The sequence below is a fragment of the Acomys russatus genome, chromosome 15, assembly GCF_903995435.1.
Source record: "Acomys russatus chromosome 15, mAcoRus1.1, whole genome shotgun sequence".
In the NCBI taxonomy this organism is placed as follows: domain Eukaryota; kingdom Metazoa; phylum Chordata; class Mammalia; order Rodentia; family Muridae; genus Acomys; species Acomys russatus.
Genome location: NC_067151.1, coordinates 58516788 through 58538958, shown reverse-complemented (window position 1 = coordinate 58538958; position 22171 = coordinate 58516788). Strand labels below are relative to the sequence as shown.

The 22171-nt window shown below is 42.7% G+C and overlaps 1 protein-coding gene across 1 annotated transcript in view; it reads right to left on the bottom strand.

The window, feature by feature from the left end:
- Gatb (glutamyl-tRNA amidotransferase subunit B) overlaps positions 1–17752 on the bottom strand; it is a 76194-nt gene extending 58442 nt beyond the window's left edge. The window contains exons 1-2 of the mRNA XM_051157389.1: positions 17547–17752; positions 15915–16065 (exon numbers count right to left, since the gene is read on the bottom strand). Of these exons, the coding sequence (XP_051013346.1) occupies positions 15915–16065; positions 17547–17722 (327 nt within the window). The 5' untranslated portion in view covers positions 17723–17752. The remainder of the gene's footprint in view (positions 1–15914; positions 16066–17546) is intronic.
- Positions 17753–22171: the final 4419 nt, after the last annotated feature.

The following is a 22171-nucleotide window of genomic DNA, read 5'->3' as shown; positions in this document are numbered from 1 at the left end:
AGACTCGCTCAAGCAAACCACTAATGTATCTCTATCCCAGCCCTTCGTCAACTAAACTTACAAGACACACAAGGTAATCACTGACCTTTAGCCAGAATCATTAAAAAATAATAATATGGAATTTCTGTTGCTGTTGAAGTCTAGCCTTAGACCATGGTGATCTGATAAGATACAAGGTATTATTTCAATCTTCTTGTATCTGTTGAGGTTTGCTTCGTGACCAACTATGTGATCAATTTTAGAGAACGTTCCACTATGGAATACTACTCAGCTATTAAAAACAAGGAATTTCCGAAATTTGTGGACAAATGGATTGAACTAGAAATTATCATAATGAGTGAGTTCACCCAGAAGCAAAAAGAGTTAAATGGTATATACTCACTTATATCGAGACACTAGTCCAAGGGGTACGTCCCCATGAAAAACTTTACCTACCAGGAAAGTGGGTCAGAGGGGAGGACATCCCATTGAGACTTTAGGTGTGAGAAGCCTGGGAGAATGAGGAAATAGAAGGATCCAGAGGGTCCTGGAAAACTACAGGCGGGTCTGGGCCCTGGGGTCCTCCTCAAACTATGGCACCAGCCAAAGAAAATATAAGCAGTAAACGTCGAACCCCTACGCAGACTAGCCGATGGACAGGGCATTCTCCACTGTTAAGTGGAGAAGGAGATCTGACTTTCACACAAACTCTGGTGCCCCATAGTTGACCATGTCCCTTGGATGGGGACGCCTGGTGGCACTCAGAGGAAGGATAATAGGTCACCAAGAAGAGACTCAATACCCTATGAGCATATACAGGAAGAAGAGGTCCCCCTCAGTCACAGACATAGGGGAGGGGAATAGGGGGTAAGCGGGAGGGAGGGAGGAATGGGAGGATACAAGGGATGGGCTAACAACTGAGATGTAATTTGAATAAATTAATAATAAAAAAGGAAAAAAATAATAATAAAGCAGAGTAAGATCACCCAGGTGCTTTCAGGTAGTATAATTACTAAACATAGTAATAAATATTTAAAATTCTTGAAAAAAATCAAAATTCTAATATATTAAGAAGGAAACCATTTTCAGGAAAACAAGATACTTGAAGATAATTAAATTTCCATGAATGATACTTTCATAGTAAAAAATTTTTAAAAAGAAAAATCAGACATAATAAAGAAAAAATCAATGATCTAGGAGAGAGTATATAGAAAATTATCCAAAATGGAACAAAATTTAAAAGTCTAAAATAAATCCATTACTGTCATGATTTGAATGGTGAAACTGGCATGCTGAAGTCACAGCCGCACTCAGCACACAGGCCATGGACTCTGTGGTTAGTTTCTTGTCTCTCCTTTCTTCTAAGCACACTTCTTTTCTCTCTCTCTCTGGGTTTAAAATCTCATACCCAGAGGCCATCAGATATGGCACATACAAGCAATAGTAATGTCAATGCTGGGCAAGCAGTGCCCTATATGTATATAGCAAGCAGCTCTGTTAATAGTATTCATGTTTAAGATACATATTTATATATCACACATTTATCTATCTATAAGATAATAGCCACCTACATAAATCAAAGTTCTTGAAATTCCAATTATAGAAGAGCACGGATTGGAAGCTGGAACGGTTGATCTTGGTTGTCAGCATGATTGGAACCATAATCAACTAAATGACCTCTGGGTAGGTTTATAGAGTGTTTCCTGAAGTATCATCTGCTGGGGCAGGGAGGGGGTGGTCCCCAGAGTGAGTAGCACTTCCCATGGCAGCCCAGCTCGGCACACATATGAAGAGGTCTGAGGAACAGTAGTGCTGCTCCTACTTGGCCACATTTACTCCTTGCTGGTGAGTACATCTACCTTGTTGCTGCTACTGCTACCATTCTTAACTGACGTCACAACACAGCTTCTTCCAGCGTCCAACATGGACTCAAGACCAATGGCTCTGCAGGAACCATCTAGGCCTTCAGTGCCAGACTACACGTGCTGGGGCATCCAGCCTTACGGCCTGAGCAGCCACCAGTGCCTCACAACTGGACTACCTAGCTCCAACTATGCAAGCCAATCTAATACATCTCCTTTACAGATATATTCACTCTATTAGAGTTCTGCTCCTCTAGTGAACTCTAATACAGAACCTGGTTATTAAACTGAGAGTAACGCTGGTTCTGAGTGGGTAAGTGGCTGTGCGACCACGGATGGGCACGCCAGTCACAACAGCATTTTCTTCACCTGTACATTAGAAAGACTAGACCGAATGATTTATGCATTTCTTCCTACTCTGGTCTCATGAGCGTCAACAATGTTTTTTTTTTTTTTTTTTTTTTTTGCACTGTCTGCATATTTTACTTGTCGGACAAAGCTCTATGCAGAGCTTTATGTAATGATCTGGCTTTCTAGACTGGTGGAGATCAGAAATAAGAATCCATAGGTGGAAAATGAGCAAGAAATGGCTTCCAGAGTCAAATACACTGACAGTAGCTTAAAAAAAAAGAAGAAGGGTGGGAGGTAATGGCTACAAACACAAGGAGAAACATTGTGCTGTGAAGTCTAAAAAGAATAGGCTATTGCTGCCATTTACTGTATGATCAGATAGCTTTGCACACCTCAGTAGCTCTGCAAGGAACCATTATATTACAACTCTAGCAGTAACTGATGCTTCTGATAACCTTAAGCAATCAAGTAAAGATTACCTTATGTTCAAGATACTCTATTTAAAAGTTGGGAAAGCACCTAATACATTTTAGAAAGAGACCCATAAACAGGTTAAAAAAAATATCAAGTTTTAGATGCTTGTAAAATTCTTTCATATCTTTTCCTATTTTTGTGTGTATACTCTTTTCATTTATGTGTATACGTAAAATTTAAATATTATTTCTATATATATATGTGTGTGTGTGTGTATAAATAAATAATAAGGGTGTGATATCCATGCTTAGTTAGGGTTCTATTGCTGTGAAGACACACCATGACCGAGCCAACTCTTTTAAAGGAAAACATTTAATTAGGGCTGGCTTATAGTTTCAGAAGTTCAGTCCATTATCATCACAGTGGGAAGCATGGCGGCGTGCAGGCAGACGTGGTCCTGGAGAGTTCTATATCATGATGTGAGAACAGCCAGGAGTAGGCTGGAATCCACATTGGGCAGAGCTTGAGCATAGGAGACCTCAAAGCCCACCTCCACAGTGACACACTTCCTCAAGCAAGGCCACACCTACTCCAACAAGGCCACACCTTCTAATAGTTCCATCCCCCATGGACCAAGCATTCAAACGCATGCGTCTAGGGGCTAAACCTATTCAAACTACGACATTCTACTCCCTGGTCCCCATAGGCTTACAGCTATAACAATGCAAAATGCATTTGGTCCAACTTCAAAAGTCCCCATAGTCTAAAACAGTCTCAACAATGTGTAAAAGTACAAAGTCTCTTCTGAGATTCATGCAATCTCTTGACTGCAATCCCCTGTAAAATTAAAATTAAAATAAAAAAGCAGATCACATACTTCCAATATATCATGGCACCGGACATACATTTCTGTTCCAAAATGTAGGGAAGGGAGTACAGTGAGGAAACACTGGACCTAAGCAGAACTGAAAACCCAGTGGGCAAACTCCAAACTCTGCATCTCCATGTCTGATGTCAAATGTTCTTCAGCTTTGCAACTCCTTTCAGCTGTGTTTACTGTAACACTCTACTTCTTCCTGGGCTGGTTCCACTCCCTGCTAGCGGCTCTCCTCGGCAGGCATCCCATGGCTTTTGCATCTTTAACTCTTGTGGTCTCCAAGGCAACTTCAACTTCACGGTTTCATACAGATCAAAGGCTCTCGGAGCCTCCATGAAGGAACACCCCTGCCACATACTTGGTCTCAGAAACTTTCCTTAGTCATGGAGGGAGATTCTATAACCTTTTCTGTTCTTGACTAAAGCCAGAGCCACATGGCCAGAGCTGCCACGTTCTGCTGCTTGCTGGGCTGGAACATGGCCCCCTTATTCCAGTACATCTTCACCAGCTTCCTGTTTTCAATGATTTCCTTCATTGCCCAAGCATGGCTGTCCTGGAACTTGCTCTGCAGATTGACCTTGAACTTGGAGATTTGCAGGCCTCTGTCTCCTGAGTGCTGGGATAAAAGGGGTGTACTAGCACACCTGGACCTAAGCTTTTCTTCACCTGAAACTTGCTCTGTAGACCAGGTTGGCACTGAACACAGACATCTGCATGCCTTTGTCTCCTAACTGTTGGGATTAAAGGTGTGTGCCAACATACCTGGACTTAAGCTTTTCTTTAAGTCCTTTTCCTCATAAGCATGGCCACTATGCCTCAAGATCTAGATCAAAGGCAAGTAGTGTCAATCTGGATCAAAATCCTGTGTCTTCCAGACTCAAGATCCAGATCTTGTTGTCCTGCCTCAAGACCTGGATCACAGGTGTGCCCTCCATTTGTGGGTTGTAGTTCATTGCAGAAATAGTCAAGTTGACAGTGAAGAACAGACATCACATCCATGTTTCAAGCAATGTTCTATCAAGTTGCCCCAGAAGACCCATGAACTGCTTTTTCAGAGCTTAAGCAGAAATCTTTCTAAACAACACACAAAGGGATCAGCTGCATGAAACCAACACATTGGTAAGGTCAACACATTGGTAAAGTCAACACAATGGTAAGGTCAAGGAATTGGTAAGGTCAACGAATTGGTAAGGTCTACGCATTGGTAAGGTCAACGCATTGGTAAGGTCAACACATTGGTAAGGTCAACACATTGGTAAGGTCATTGGCATAAATACAGTTAGAGCACATGCAGCAATTTCTAGATGAAGACTGGCTGAGTGGTAGGGGGTGAAAGTGGTTATGAAGGGGAAAGCTTCCAAGAACCTACTGAGAAGTGGGGAAAGCCTAGAACAAGGAAGAAGTCAAATGTTCCTCCACGCACGGAGGGAAGTCATCCAGCCCAACGGGGTCAAAGTCCATCAACATGAGACAGCCATCGGGAAGGTGTGGATCACTGAAGAGAGTCCTCCACTCACGTAAGCCTGTGCTCACACACACCTGCTTTAAACAGGAAGGGAGACAAGCAAAACTCGCCATCCCTGGAATGCCATATTTTAAAAAGCAAGAGTACAACTGTAACAGGGACTCAGAGTGACTGGCAAGAATAAAGTCTGAAGACACCGTATAATTATAACTTCCACAGACGTCATTAAAGCAAATCACAGAAATGGTAAAAAAAAAAAAAAAGTTAACAGAGCACTGTCACATTTGGTCTTCTAACTTAGCCAGATAAACATCACCTAAGTTTGAATGGACACAGAACCAGATGGAATTACGGTGTGTACCCACAGACACATTTCCCCAGGATTTTCCTGACTTGCTATTTTGTGTCTCGGTTTTAAGAACAACTTTGTGATTACGTTCAGAACTAAGGGTCGGAAGGCCTATCTGTCTATCCTCTCTAGACCTACTGAAGCATTTCTACCTGACGAGGCCCTTCAAAACAAGTTACTGGCGATATCAGCTATGTTTAGAGAGCAGAAATATTGCTGACTTACCTAACTTTAAATAAATGTCATAAGGATTTCAAAAATAAATTAAGTCCAAAATACTTTACAAAAGCATTCGCATCATCATTTTTAGAGAAGCAAGACCTCTTCCGTGTAGTCTGCAGCCTTGGGCTCAAGAGCAAAAATCCAGCACGTGCGCTGCGTGCCCACTGCACTGTGAGCACATCCCTAGATGGTGGGCACCACAATGTATTTATTCTTCTTTACATGTGCTTTGTTCTTAATAGTATATACTCTTATGAATAGAAATTCCGTAAAATGTGGCAAACAACATTCCAGTTTCATTGCACAGCTGCCAGGGCCAATTCTACACACCTCTGTATGGAAAGCCCCAAATACTTCTTTAGACATACTAGTAGAGGAGAGTTCTTTTGCATATATATGGGAAAAAGAAATTGCTTTTATTGTCTTTGGCCAGTTTTGGGGGGGGGGGGAAGGCCTTGTGTTTGTTTGCTAGGGGGGTTGGTGTTACATACACGTAAGAACTTCCAGACAAGGAAAACAAGAGCAAGTCACTGGTCTCAAGTAATTTCATCAATGGCACAAGCTGATCATCAGGGGAGTTTATCTACTGAGCCACACTGAGCACAGCTACCCATCGGGGCAGTGAGGGCAAGTGTCCTCTCTCCTTTTCCTACTTAGGTAATGAACCAGGAAGGCTTGGGCAGTTGAAATCACAATGCAGTCATGTGCATGTGTATGTGAGCATGCAGGTTTGCAGATATATATATTTCAAACAAACCTGATGCCTTGATAAAATCTCACTATTCCTGGAAACATTATTTGGCCAATTATGGACTTGTATGTCCTTATGTATGTCTGTATGAACAGACTTGTAAATCCTATGACATTTTAGCAAACAAACATATTTTGTTTCTAATTTTCTTCCTATCTCACATCCAGAGTATTTCAACAAGAGAAACTGGGATGATATTGATAAACAGGGAAGAATCGATTCTCAGCCAATAATCTGGGATCCAGTTTATACTTCTGTAGGCCAATAATTATTAATAGTTTAACGGAATCTGCACCATAGTAGGAAGTTTTACTAGGTCAAAAAAATAAATGAGGCTGCAGCCTTGCTAATAAAAACAAAGAGCGCCGTACTTGGTTTGGCTGTAATCCTGCCATAAGCAGCAAAATGGGCTGACTGACCTTCTCAGTCTGAAAATTCATGATGGAATTCCATAAATCCTGAAACTAAGGTAAAATCAGACGACAAAATGTCTGTGCTCCTGACAACCACTCAGAAGGGTCACTAGTTCAGAACCAGAAGGGATGTTTTCCCAGAGGTCAGGACGGCAGCCCTGACAGAGCAGACATGGCGCAGGCACTCAGTGAACGTGAAATTCAAGAAGGGAAGGCATTACGCTTATACATACATGCATTTGTACATGTTGATGTTTATAACTGCACACACATGCGCGAGCATACATCTAATAAACAACAGTCAAGCTCGACTGCAAGAAACTGGGGCCAAAGTTTAAGGCCACGTAGTGCCCATTGGAAGGCACAAGCACCAGGGCAGCTCAGGGACAAGGGCACGAGGCCTGAAGCCACACTATTGGATTTAGTCCTGGCTTCTCTACTTACCTTCTAATTGCAGTAACCATAGTAACTACCTCACTGGGTTGTTAGGAGGTTAAAGGAAGCTAATCTGCCACAAACCAAGCACTCTGTTAGTAGACCACTGTTGTGAATGCAGCTGAAAACTCCAGCTGTGGGCAACAGAAAACACCCTGCAGCAGAAGGCAAGACTCTGAGCCCATAAAAGCAAAGCTCTCGAGTAGCTCCCTGAAGAAAGCTTTAAGGCACAACTCCTGGGCCGGTCAGGAAATCTGCCATCATCTGGAAGCAGATGTGGAGACGGCACCCACCTCAGGTCATGGGTGAGACAACTTTGAGAAGGCCGAGTCCCTGACCTTGGGTCTGGCTCCAGTGCACGGCAGCACTCTGGTACCATCTATGCTGCAGGAGTTTGAGAAATGAATGCAGACACTGTTTACCCAATAAAGACCAAGGGGCCCTGGCAGAAGCTGTCATGAATTCATCCTAGGGACATCTCCATAGTACAGGGTCCAGGCAAGTTGAAAACCACACTGAGCACAGAGGAGACCCGATGATAACAAACACACACCAGAAACCATCATTGCTAACGCTTCCAGAGAGAACAAATTACCTACAGAGCCACAGACTCCTCATCAGCAGTAACAGATGCCCGAGGTTAGTGGAATCGCATCTTCAAAGTGCTGAGGGGAAATAAAAGTCAGCATGGAATTCTACACTATCATTCAAGACTGAGGAAGAGGCACAAACAACTGCAAGTGAGCAGGAACTGAGAGTTCATCACCCCACACACAGAACACAGGCGACACTAACATCGAGAGAGCTCGGGACACAGAACCGTGTTTGCTAGAAGAGGACAACATGATGAGGGCCTCTTCAGCTTTGCATGTCCAAACCTACCAAATGCATTTGTGCTTACATGGGGAAAGTCCCATCTTCCCCTTGGGCTACTGGCAAGTGGGGGTGGAGGTGAGGGGAGCTGGGGGGGGGGGAGGGGGGTTGGGGGGAGGGTGTCTTTCACCTTGTGCTCGGAAGACATCTGTTTTTTAAAGATGCTTAGTCTGTGAAGTCCTGACACTTGTCTTTACTCACTGAACTTCAGTTCCTAATACTTTGCTAATGAACAGCCGTGGTGCTCCACCCCTCCCCTAGACACCCAGTTCTGTTCTTGGAGGCAGCCACCTGCAGATCTTTGGGCAGTCTCATCTGGTATTTTTCTTCCTATTTTTAAGTAATACTCTGTGCCTGGAAACCTATGGAAAAACCCATCACCGGCTGGTGAAGGCAAAGGCTGTTTGGCCATTTGCCATGTGACAGGCCTTCCTGAGACTTGACAGAAGGACAGGCTTGGTACGCTCTTACAAGGAATGACACAGTGCATGTTTTTAGAACTTGGAGCCACAAGAGGTGGCTCACTTCATTTGCAGAGTGAGAGAACACCACAGGAAATATTCCCAGCATTTTATGTAACTCCATCACAAGGACTGACTTATTACTTTATAGCTGTTAAAAACAGAATATGCCCACTCCTGGGAGCTGCCCCTCACGATGAGCTGGGTATCATGGAAGTCCATCAAGTCAGGCTGCTAGGATGGCAGTTCATTACGGCAAGGGACAGGGGCTCCAGCACCCCAGGAGCTTGAGTGTGGGTGAGGGTTGTAAGGAGGGAGGAATAAAGGGTCTACATTGTTTGGACTTTGGGAATAAAAAAGATATTAAACAGTACAGGAAAGTGACTTAATTTTATTTTGCACATAAAAGAAAGACATGGTGGGAAAAAAAATCCCTGTAAGTAAAAGTCTGTCTCTTAGGTGCTCTAAATCATGGACTTACTGCCCACTCAAAGATGTAAACAACAAAACAATAGTAACCCACTCCTACTCCTCTTCTACAAGAAACAAAACAAAACCCAAGCTACTAACTAGAAGTCTAGAAACAAGGAGGGTAGGAGGCTCTTATAAGAGGCCAAAGCTGTTCCTGAGGAAAACCAACCTATCTATCTATCTATCTATCTATCTATCTATCTATCTATCTATCTATCTATCTCCTCTATGTCTCTGTCTCTCTTTCTCTCTCTGTCTGCCTCTCTGTCTCTCTCTCTCTCTCTCTCTCCCTCTCTGTCTCTCTCTCTCTCTCTCTCTCCCTCTCTCTCTCTCTCTGAGTTTAGAATGTGACTCTCACTTATACTACATACAATTTAGTTCTGCTCCACTACTCCCTCATATCTGGTTGTGTTGTAGATTCTGTTAAATGGAGAGATGTCGCTTCTATTATTTCTTAAGTATGCTCTCTACTGGGGGGTTCCTCTCTAGACCACCCATCTTCTTGTAGGTGACATGCCTTTCATTAGCTTCTTTGTGCATGCTTGGTGCTCACTCTCCTTAGAGAGCCCCACTTACAGTCAGTTGTTGCTCACACCGCCCATCTTCCCCAGTCCTCCACCATGGTGAGGCTGCTGTCCTCCTCCCCCTGCCCGCTGCAGGGGCTGCTGCAGAGCTGGCTACCTACACCTCCCATCTTCCGCAGTCCTCCATGGTGAGGCTGCCATCCTCCTCTCCCTGCCAGCTGCAGGGGCTGCTGCAGAGCAGGCTACCTGGAGCCCTTCATTCCTCCAGGAACCTGGGTAACAGGAGTGAATCTGAAGAAGCTGCCTGTTCAAAACTAACACTATTCTACCAGCACACTGGATTGACAGTGTGGGGCAGGATTCTAGGTTGGAATGATTTATTTTCTGCTAAGAATATTTAGTGAAAACTAAATATACTAGTGTAGGTATTTAGTGGACGCTCTGTTCCACGCTCCTCCAGATGCGAGTGCTACTGCTGACAGTCCACCTTCTCTCTGATCCCCATCCTCGGCACATGGCCAGCCCTTTAGTTCCCTCAGCTGCTTCAGCATCTTCTTCTTGAGCCCCAGTGTTCACGAACCTCATGCCATGCCTGCATCTGAGGCTGCTTTCACTCTTTGTGCTGAGTGGCTGGCAGGCCCTTGCCATCCAGAGATACATGAGCTTCGATTCTAGGAAATGCAACTGTACTGGCTGTGTGAGAGCTTCCTCACACTCCGATTCTAGGAAATGCATCTATCCTGGCTGTGTGAGAGCCTCTCACGCCTATTTTCTCTCCATCAGACAGCCTCTCATTTTCTTCTCTTGTTCAACTCACTTGATTATCTGTTTTGTCTTTGGGAAAGGTTTTTGTTGACCTTCTTCTAACTCTTTTGGAGTTTGTGGTTTTGGGGGGGGGGGCAGGGGAGGCAAAGGCATCATAATTTTAATTTCTAAGAGCTCATTTTTATTCTTATACCTTAGAGGATATTTACTAAAGCTTTTAAGCACTTCTTAAACCTGTCTATCTTTTACCATTATCTACTGCCTCCTAGCTCATTCAACTTTTGTTTTTATTAAGGACTGTCCATCATGTACTATCTGGTGGCTTGTGGCTGTCAAGCTACATTTTAAAGTGAGTTAGTCAAGTGCTCATTAAATATTCTGTGTGTATCGCCAGGGCCTGCTGACTAGAGGCCTCCCACATCAGGCAGGCAGGAGGCTATGTAGCTTTTGTACAGAGAGACCCCCACTCATGTGCAAAGTCCTCCCTGGCACACCGTCTCCACAGCCTTCCTTGAAGGTTCTTGTTTAGGGAAGGAAGGGAAGAGAAAGACAGGAAAACCAGGTCATCTGACCTGGGAAAACAGGCAGCCATAAGGCAGGTTAGAGCACGAGGTTAGAAGGCAGACACCAGTGCCTGTTCCCTGCTGCTGGCATATCCAACGGTTTCTGATCCCTAGTGCTAGTCACACCCTGGCTTTCTTCTGGCTATTTGTCTTAGTTATGGTTAGTATCGCTGTGAGAAGACACCATGAGCAAAAGCAGCTTGGGAAGGAAAGGGATTTTTTGACTCACATGTCCTGAATCCACTGAAGGCAGCCAGGCCAGGAACTCAAACCAGGCAGGGACCTGGAGGCAGGAGGGGATGCCACGCAGGCATGAGGCTTGCTCCTCAGGGCTTTCTCAGCCTGCTGTCTTACAGATCCCAGGACCACCAGCACAATACCATCCCGAACCGGCTGGGCCCTCCCCCATCAAGCACTGATTAAGGAAATGTTCTCCAGGCTTGCCTAGAGCCCAATCTGAAGGAGACATTTTCTCCACCAGGTTCCCACCTCTCAGATGACGCGAGCTGGTGTAAGTGGCAGCACTCCTGTGGACATCCCACTTACTTTTTGTTGCCACATGTATAGCAGGTACTATCACAGTGTGCTTGGTCGCTCCGTGAGGCCTAGCTGTCCGGGCTCACAGCTGTCTCTCTAGAGCTAATACGGGGCCAGCACTTGGTAGAGAGAATGCATGCCACCTGAGTAAAAGACTGAAGGCAGCACAGAGGGAAGAACACATAATGATTTAAGGAGAAGTCTGGTTTGTACTAAATTAGGAGGCAAGACCATGCACTTTGAATGCACTCAGTAAGTGTTTACTGACTGATCCTGAAATATTTTAAAGCACCGCTTCTCTTACAGCCACTCAGAGCTTCTGTTATCAGGCACCTCTTTCAGGTCAGCAGGCAAAATAAATCACACACAGACCCAATGTGTCCTACAGAAAAAGACTTCAATCTCAGAGAAACAACACATCCCTACTGTTTGAACAAAGCAAATCTCTTCTATTAAGAACACATTAAAATAAAACCTAGCAGCCTTCTATGTTGCAAATGAAGTAAGTATTTTTTACTGAGAAATATACTGTAGCTCACATTATTTTCACTGTATCTATAGTGATGGAGGTATTGGGTTATTTTGTGGTCTAGAACACTCAACTGATAAAATGCAAATAAATATACTAACTGTTAAGTGTAGCAGTTACTTTTGCTTTCACTGGCAAAAAAAATGTGCTTAATAAATCAAAGGAAACTTTATAAAGATGAAAGTCATCAGTCATTATGTATTAATACTAATAGGTTAGATTTATAAAGCACTTACTACTTGCAGTGACTAGGCATTTTAAAAGAGTTTATTCATTTAATTCTCATAAAAATCCAATGAGTCTAATATATTACCCTCACTTTGCAAGTTAGAAACTGAGGCAAAAGATTAAATGATCTGTCTACACATATATTCTATTCATCTCAATGAAGTTTTTATCTTTAGCATTTTCTTATGCCACTAAAACATCTTCATAAGCAATATTAGTGGCTCCACTGTATACATTTATCACAACTTATTCAATCATTCCCCTCACCACTGGGAAGTTCTGGTTGCTTCCAATCTGATTATTACAAACAGTCCTGCTGTGGACAGCTCTGTAGAGAAGTCTTTAACCATTCTTTTCATTGTTTTTCTATAACAAACTTCTAATCAGTATGTCAATAAATACTTGTTGGATGACTAAAATAAACTAACCAATATAATTTTGCCTTATAAAAGTCTCTTCTTAAGAACATTGTGATGGGTGGATCTGGGCCCAGGATTCCTGCTCAAACTATGGCACCAGCCAAGGACAATACGTGCAGTAAACTTCGAACCCCCACCCAGATCTAGCCAATGGACAGGACATTCTCCACAGATGAGTGGAGAGTGGGGACTGACTTTCACACGAACTCTGGAGCCCCATATTTGACCATGTCCCCTGGATGGGGAGACCTGGTGGCACTCAGAGGAAGGATAGCAGGCTACCAAGAAGAGACTTGATACCCTATGATCATATACAGGGGGAGGAGGTCCCCCTCAGTCACAGGCATAGGGGAGGGGAGTAGGGGCAAAGCAGGAGGGAGGGAGGAATGGGAAGATACAGGGGATGGGATAACAATTGAGATGTAATATGAATAAATTAATAAAACATTTTTTTAAAAGAAGTATCTTCTTGGGGCTGGAGAGATGGCTCAGAGGTTAAGAGCGCTGGCTGTTCTTCCAAAGGTTCTGAGTTCAATTCCCAGCAACCACATGGTGGTGCATAACCATCTATAATGAGATCTAGTGCCCTCTTCTGGCCTGCTGGGTCATATGCAAGCAGAACAGTATATGCATAATAAATAAATCTTTTTTAAAAACTTATTTTAAAAAGTTGCTTCTTACTCTTATGTCTTCCCATATCAAGAGCAAGTTAGTGTTCTCTGGGGGGTTTCTTTTTCTGTGGTTTAATTCTACATATAACTTGTAAATGTGTATATCCACACATATCATATATATATATACACAAAGTTTTATGCATGAGTTGTATATTTTTTTCTCTAAATAGATAATTAATCTTTCCAAAACCATCAGTTAGGTAAATCATTCTTTTCTCAGTGATTTTTTTCATATGTGTGTGTGTGTGTGTGTGTGTATTTGTGCATCTGTGTGTGTGGTGTGTGCATGTATGTATATATGTATACGTGTATGTATTTGTGCATCTGTGTGTGTGGTGTGTGCATGTATGTATATATGTATACGTGTATGTCATATATAAACTCCCATGTACACATTCCTTCTTTTAACATCTATTTCTGAGCAGATAATTTCCCCTGATGGTTGACTTATTTGGGGGAGGGGGAGAGTAACAGGCTCAATAAAGACGTGCTGTATTTTTGTATGTTGATGAATCATTTGGTAGAAATAGATAAAACATTAGAAATATGGATTGATATCTAGACAAGAGAAAGGAGCCTATCTGAAGGCAAACTACTTCTCAGGAAAGCAAGTAAAACAGAAGTGAGATCTGAGGAGCAGAGCGTGTGAAACCAAGACTTAAGAGCTGGTAGAGAAGAGCAGCCCTGTGAGGAGCATCAATGAGTCAGAGGCAGGAGAGGATGCAGGAAGGAAGGAAAGTGTGTAAAGGTTGCAAGCATCACTACGAATTACCCATACACGGCACAGTTATAGAACAACATGCCATTTGACTCCAATCTTCAAAGGCCATCTCTCAAGTTCTTCATTTGTTACAATTACCAAATGCAGAGTAAAAATATCAGAATACTGGGCCCATGGGCCTCAGAGAAGTGTTCTAGACCATTTTAGGCTAAATGACAGGCAACGAAGAGAGGAATGAAATGCTTTACGTAATGTCTTAGTCTGAGATTTTCATATTCCTCAGCTTACAGGCTCTTTAAAAAGGACCTGTTTGAAGAGGAGGCTGATCAGAACCACCGAGAGAGCAGCCATGGCGACTACTGCAGTGCTGCTGGCGCTGATGAGGAAAAATAAACTCCTTGCTTAGGGAAACTCTAATTGTGGCCTTTTCTGCCACCCCAATCCAATGTTCACATGTTTTCAATGCACTCACTGTTTTACTGGCCAATGTGCTGCCCTGCGAGTTATTGTGATCTGGCTCCAATACTTGATTGTATTTAGGCACAACCGAAGAATCTGTTATCTGTTTACAGAAAATGTCCCTATATGCAAAAATGTTTCTAAATGTACCCTCAGTGCTCTGCTAGATGTCACATTCCCAACTGAGGAAAACAAAACTTGAAAAAATTCAGAAGTTTATATCTAGACTCTTGATTGTCAAGTACAATGTAAGGGAAAAAAAAGGTACTCGGCTCAGAAGGAAAAAGGCAGAAGTGTGGTAAAAACTCACTTCTACTGGACTTGTCTGAGAAAATATTATGTCTCCTATCTGTATATCTTCACCCAAAAAAGCCCCAGGTTTAACCAAAAGGGTGTGTCTTTTCCTACGTAGGTGACACTTCAGGGTAGAAAGACAACCTGAGAGGACGGGAGCGAGTGTGCACAGCAGAAGTCTCTGTATCTCACTTCCTTCAGAGAGAACCAAGAGGAAACAAGCAGTGGCCAGGGATGTGGTTAGGATGGATGGCATTCCTCACAACAAAAAGCACAAGTAAAAACAGAATTCTAAGCCTGAGATGCTGCCTTAATCCAATCAAAGCTCTGAGCAAAACAGACATACGCAAGACACTGCCAACAGCCTGGGCAGTTCAATCAGCTTTCACTTGTATTTAAACGTCAAGAGCGTACAGAACACATTCCTGACAGTGCCGGCCTGTGACACACCCATCGTCACCTGGTCTATGCGTCCTCCTAAAGATGGAAGCTCCATTCCCACGTGACAGTATCAGGTTCCCAAAGAGAATGTGAGCCACACATTAGCTAAATGTTTACATGGCTCCTTCCAGCTTATTCTTCAAAATGCTACTCATTACATAAAAACAGCACGCCAGAAGTCGTGTTGATGGCTACACTGGCTCAGTCACTCCTTAGGATCAAGTGAAAATAAGTAGCTAAATCAATAATCGGCTCCCTTTTATACTGCAGCTGTCTCTTTTCTCCATTACTGACTGCTTCTTAGCTTCTAATAACCAAAATCACTATTGCTCTTAGACTGTAAAATCACACAACACATATTCTCTTCTTTGACTCCTCCCCACTCCCTCACGCAGCGGTTCTACCTGGCTTCTCAAATATTGTGGCTAGCGCTTTTCTCCAGCCACGCCCCCCTTAACTAAACATGCCACTACCACTTCTTACAACAGGACTTCCTCTTGCTCAGTTTCACGCCCCTCCTGTGGGTTCCAAAACCACCCTTTGCCCATTGCTTTCAGAAGAATCGCCATACTATACTCTACTTGTTTGTATGCAAAGATCTTTAAACTCCTTTTAACAACGGATCTTTGCTCATCCGTATTAGAGCGTTCCTATCAGCATCTGGTGTTTGATGGGCATTTACAAATGCTTCTGAAATGAGTGAAGAGATGCTATGAACACATTCAGATTTAGAAACAAAACTCCAGAGACAAAATTCCCTAAGCAAGTATTTTCTCATTCATGTTCACTATGACATAAACATTTTCTAATGAAAACGGACAATGTAAAACACCTTACCGGCAAAGTTCCAGGCAGAGATGCATCAAAAAAAGAAACCAGAGAATTCGGAGGAGCTGCAAAGCACACTTGCGCTCCGGAGAAGAGCTTAGAGTTAGAGGCAATCTGTGCATGAATTTCCAATCCCACTACAGCTGCCCATTCGTGTTCACTACAAGGAAAGAAAAAAATGGTTAAAAAGTTACACTTGTTGCCATATATAAATTTTTATAAACCTACATTTCAAATAATAGTATCTTATTTGTGTTTTTAACTAAAGTTGGATATGCTTACATTTTAAAATGTTTCATTTTGTTGGTGAATAAATTAGCTGTACCTTATTAGTTGGTAAACACTCAGTAAATGATAAAAGCTTATTTTCTCATAATTATTTAGGTTTAATACAAATGCCAGGAGTCTAGGACGAGATCATACTACCATAGACCATCATGACATGGCATTTCTGAAAATTTATGAAAAAAAAAAAAACAGTAAACCATCAGAAATTTTTTTTCATCCTCTGAGTCACATCCAGCTCGAGATCTAATTTTAAATTCTTTCATTAGCCCATAGTTGACTGATAACAAATCTTAGTAAATGCTATAAAATGCTATACTAACGTCTCTTATCTGACCATTCCTACTGTGGTGAGCCAATACTCAATTCTCTTTGGAGAATTAAAATTCCCTATTCCACACAAAAATCTATGTATCTTCCTATTCTGCACTTCTCCTGAGCAACTTTCTATATGCAAATATTTATTCATGTACATTCAGTTTTAAGCATTTCAATAGATAAGGGTCTACATCGAATGAAAAAAGAGTAATTCCTTCTTTTTAAAATTTGAAAACAAACCTTGTGAGATGAAATAAACTAAGAAATTCAGAAGCTCTGCATCCTCTAATTACTAATCAAAGTATTTCTGCTGTTTCATTGCATGGAAAGAAAATGGTCTAACTTATGAAACAAATAGAAATGAAATGCTTTTGGACATTTTCCTCTCTTCTTCACTGAAATACTAAAAAGAATGCCAACCTCAACAGAACCAAATATTAAATTTTTGCCTTGTTTCTGTATTTTAAAGGGAGCTTTAAACCACATACACTGGAGCAACCAACAGCTGCTCAGGATAAGCAAATCTTTACATAATGGGGGAGACCACATCAGTTGACTACATCCTCCTAGGTCTAGACGCACACGCTCATCGTAAAACCAGACAGCTAGTGTTTCCTAACAAAACTAGTAATGCTCTACTATCTGGGGCTTTGTACAAAGGCTTTTCCCCCCTCCCATCTTTAGATTATTGCTGGCCTGTAGTAACGCTAAATGTCCGCTATATAAGCGCCAGAGTCTAGTGTCCCAGACCCGATGCACCCCCGTCCCCCCTCCCATCCAGTCTTCTGTCTGCAAAGACTACTGGAGAAAACGCTATTTTACCATCCACGCGTTATCCAAATATGCCTACTTTAGGACAGGAGTTTAAGTGTGAGGGTGGAGGTGGCAGGCCTGCTTTTGTGTTTTCATTTAGGTTCAGTTACCCATGTTATACAAGTGACCCCCCTCCAGCTCACTAAAACCCTCAGCCTGGGCTACCGGAGCCATCCCTTCGTTCCGCACTTTCACTAGACAGGCAAAGGTATGAAGAAAATATACCCTTTCCTCGGCTTCTGAGCCGTGTGGAGGGAAGGCTGAGCCACTGAACTCTGTCCCCTAGCCCATTTTGATGTGGGCCTATTCTGAGTCCCACTTCGGTGGCGGGAACCTCCGTCTATCCACGCTGAAGCCCAGCGTCTTCCACAGTAGCCCAAGCGCAGCACGGGCGCCGCCATGGCATCACAGCAGTCCCGGTCAGGTGATCCAGCCCTCCTCGGCCACGAGGCTCCCTGGGAAATGTAGTCCTGGCTATGCTCCAGAATGCTGTAGGCTTGGACCGGAAGACTACTATTCCCGGCAACGCAATGCAAAGGCTGCCGGAAGTCTGTTGGAGAGGGGCGGGAAAGAGAACCAGAGAAGTGGGAGGGTTTCTGGGGTCTGTGTGACTCCTCCTAGCGGGAGGAGTTGTGGCCGAAAGACCATGTGTGTGTGTTTAACAGCTTGCTGAGGGAGCCGAAGCCAGGAAGCCTCACCAACAATTTTATAGCCCAATTAAGCCCGTGAGTTGAAACAAATGACTGACATCACCATGAAGATTTCCTGGACCCCTAAACGGATTTATTTTCTGTCAGCTCGCACAGTTCGTACGCTAATTTGTTCATTATTTCAACCGATACTTATTTGCATGCCTGCTGTATAGATCTAGTCCAATTCTTAGGCATCAGTGGCATAGTACAAAGCAAGACTTTATAGCTGTTATTTTATAGAATTTTCATTTTAGGGAGAGGAACATACAGAAAATAAGTTTAAAAAATAAGTTGCTTCCATGTAAACAAAAAAAGCACTATATTTAAACAGAGGTACTTGGAGACAGATCTAGATTCAACTATCATGAGCTTTTTCACTTACTATTTTTCTTAGCCACTATCTGAAACTTTTTTTTTTTAAGTTAGAAAGCCTTGATAGAAAAAAGAATCACCTCAATGGATTCCTTTTGTCGTTTGACTTCAGAACTCAACCTGAGCTGGCGATATCGCTCAGTAGTACAGCATTTGCCTAGCATATAGAAGACAAATGCGTTCCACCCTCAGCAAAACCAAACCAGAGTCCTTCATCTTCCTTCTTGAAATTGCAGGTGATTTTTTTTTCTTTGTTTTGAAAACAGTCTATAGTAGTCCTCACTTTTATCATCCGATTTTAACTGCTTACATAGCACCTAACAGCTATCAAATGCTTATCTTCGATTTCGACGGATCCCTGTTTGGTATTCAGCACAGAATTTCCAAAGTACAGAGTAGGCACCTTGAGAGTGTTTGAAATAGTCCAGTGCGGAGGATGAATTTGACAAGAGGCCGTGGGGGCTGCTGAGAGAGGGTATGTTCTTTAGAAAAGAGATAATAATGAATTGGGGTAGCAATGAAGGTTGAAGTAAAACATCTGTTTCTGGCAGATGTGTAAGGGGAGACTGAAGGACCTGATGAAGAGTATGAGAAGTTGGGGCTAACTTCCGGGTTCCTGACTTACGTATCTGAGTGTTTAATGTAAGGAAAGGAAGCCAGAAAAGGAACTCATTTTCTGTTCAAACTTAGGTGCTTGGTTGCCTTGGAGATTTCCAAGAGGAGCAATCCAGCAGCAGTCATGGATGCCTGAGTATATAGAGAGAAAAGATTTGTGCTTGCCACGCTTCCCACTAATGGGTTTTCAGTTATTGCTCACCAGCCTACAGATTAGACAGCTACAATTTATGATCTGCTTCCATCAATATTTACAGGAAGTTATGGTATTGCGTATTATAGTTCCTCCATTTGGGAAAAAATAAAATCTAAACTGGACTGGACAGATAAGTTAGTGGTTAAGAGCACTTTCTGTTCTTCCAGGGGACCTGAGTGTGGTTCCCAGCACTCAATAGTGACTCCACATGTCTGTAACTCTGACTCCAGAACATCTGAGGCCACTGCCTGCTTCCTGCAGACATTACACACAGCACTCCCCCAATCATGCCTCCCACATACATACATACATACATACATACACGTATGCATACATGCATATAAAAATAAGCTTCAAACATTATCATCATTTACTTTTTCTATATTTTCTACTTTTTGATCTGTTTCCAGTGAATGATCTGAAATACTACAGCAGAAACGCTTTCATATAACTAAAACTAAATGTGGAAGAAATGAAAGTAGCTGGAACACAAAGGTGGAAAGTTGTTCCAAAAATTTATTTCTAATTAGTTCGTTTTTTATCGTGCCCTTATCGCTCTTCCGGGTCTTGATATATTTGTTCTTGATATGTCTGTTCTGAGCTCCCTTGCTTCCTACCTTTGCTCTGTATGGATTTGCTTTGCCTTCTCACGTAGCTCCTCGGGTGGCTCTTCTGCTCAGTAGAGTTGCTTGTGTGGTCTCACCTTTAATAGGACTGCAGAGGAGGAAGGAAAGACAGCGCCTTCCCACCTCACCCCTAGACAACATAATTAGGAGAGAGTTCACTACCTCACACGGAGTGTGGGAAGGAGTGTAAGCTTTGTCACAGGTGAAAGCAGTGTTGCCGGGCTTTGCCCTTGGACACACCGTGGATACTTCCTGAGATTAACCTTGAGATAGACTGGGTGGAGCCATCCTGGGCCTGGAATTCAGGAACGGACCTGGGGACTCCACTGGACTATTGTGTTTCTAATCGACCCTCGAAGGGAGGAGGAGACGGGGCCCTTGCATGTGAGAGACAGGCAAGCAGAGAGGATGAGAGGGGCAGGCCCTCGAAGGGAGGAGGAGACGGGGCCCTTGCATGTGAGAGACAGGCAAGCAGAGAGGATGAGAGGGGCAGCAGGTTCAGACCTGGCTTGAGCTTACGTGGATCCAGAAAAGGATCAACGAACAGGCCGGACCAGCGCCCAGGCCAGAGTCACCTAAGGACCCGTCCCATGGAGTGGATACCGGAAGGTTCACTCTTTTTTTCCCTTTAACCCTTTTTTCCCTCTTATAAAGTTTAATTGTTAAAAAACAGAGCCAACATGAGTGTTAGTAGAGTTTCTGAGATTGCTACAGAGAATGTACAGAGAAGATGCCTAGAGAACAGCCTACTTTTTGTACAAGGCACAGGGCAAGGGAACCCCGTCGTGGTTTATGCAGCAGTGTTATACAATGACATGCTCTCCACTCGAAGGCCTCCACCCCGCCACTAGAGGGAGAGAAACTCCTATGCATGTGAACGTGTTTGCTTCCTTGAACAAGTGAGAACCTTCCAGGATGGTACATTTTATGTCTAACAATGTCCTTTCAAAGGCCTGTAACAGCTAATGGTGGAAGTAGGGACTTAGCACCCATTTTTTCTGGCTTTGTTTTCTATCAGAATTATCTCTCCTTTCCAGAAATGCCTGTTGGTCTCTTGGTGGTGTCTAGGAGGGGCAGTGTTTTCCAGACATCCCTTGCTCTCCGGGGAGGGCAGTTCTACCGAACCTTCTTTCTTGAGACCATTTCTTGGCTTCTTTTTGAATGCCAAATGTGTATCCGTCAGAACTCTTACTGACAGACAGCTCACTGGCTGAGAGAGCTATTTTGGATCCACAACAAGGTGGCTGTCATCTGAAAGACACAGAGATTTTCATTTTCAAGGCACTCAGGGGGTAGCAGGACAGGGTTGCTAACTGCATTTTTTTTTTTTCAAGGAGTGTGTCTCAGCTCTCTCCTCACCCACATTAGTCAATCCATTTAAAAAGATGTTTGAGCCAGAGATGATTTCCAGCTGTAACTTATAAATGAGACTGTTTAGGAAATGTATCTTAAGGAGCATGCTTGGTTTGGGTTAGTCTTTTTCCGAGTCTTGAATGGTCAGAGTTGGAACGGCCTGGTTCACCTCTGCATTTGCCTCAACATCTTTAGATATCTACATAAACACAATGATTTCTGAACACAAAAGCATTTATCCCAAATCTAACTTGCGTTTGTGACCCTTTCCAGTCTCCATCATCGTATTTAGTGTGCAGTGGAAGAAGTGGTGTGGAAAGGCATTTGTGTGCTAAGATTTGTAACTTCTTCAACACTATGTGTGACAGTATAAGGGGAAATAATACAAATGGCATAGAGTTTCTGTGTGTGTGTGTGTGTGTGTTTTTTAATTCATCACTTTATTTTATTGTTTTTATTTTTATTTAATTTATTCAGATTAAAGCTAAATTGTTATCCTATCGCTTGTATCCTCCTGTTCCTCCCTCAAGTTTCTGAAGCAAACAAATTTAATTGCAACATTATAATTTCAAGTAAAATAAAAGATAGCTTCTGCTATCATGGCAACGTAGCTCAATCTTTCTGAATATATGTGCAAATCTTAAAGCTGTATGAACTGATCTTTTCTTTAATCAACCACTTTTGTCCTGTGGAAACAAAAGCAATGCTTTGAAAACACTTAGCAGATGAATATATAAAATATCCCTTGTATGCTAACAGAGCTGGCTGTGGTTGTTTTCACAGTGTTTCCTAATACCATAATGGGCTTGAACTCTCTGTTGGCTGTTATTTTCTATTTGGTTTTTGGCTATGGAAAGAATCCCAAAGTTGAAATTTCAGCCATGTGGATAGGAAGGGTTCGTAGTACTAAGGTCAATACAAATTCCCTATAAAAAGGAAAAAAACCAACAAAATTTATTTAAGATATGAAAAAAATGACAAGATTATCTTCATGTA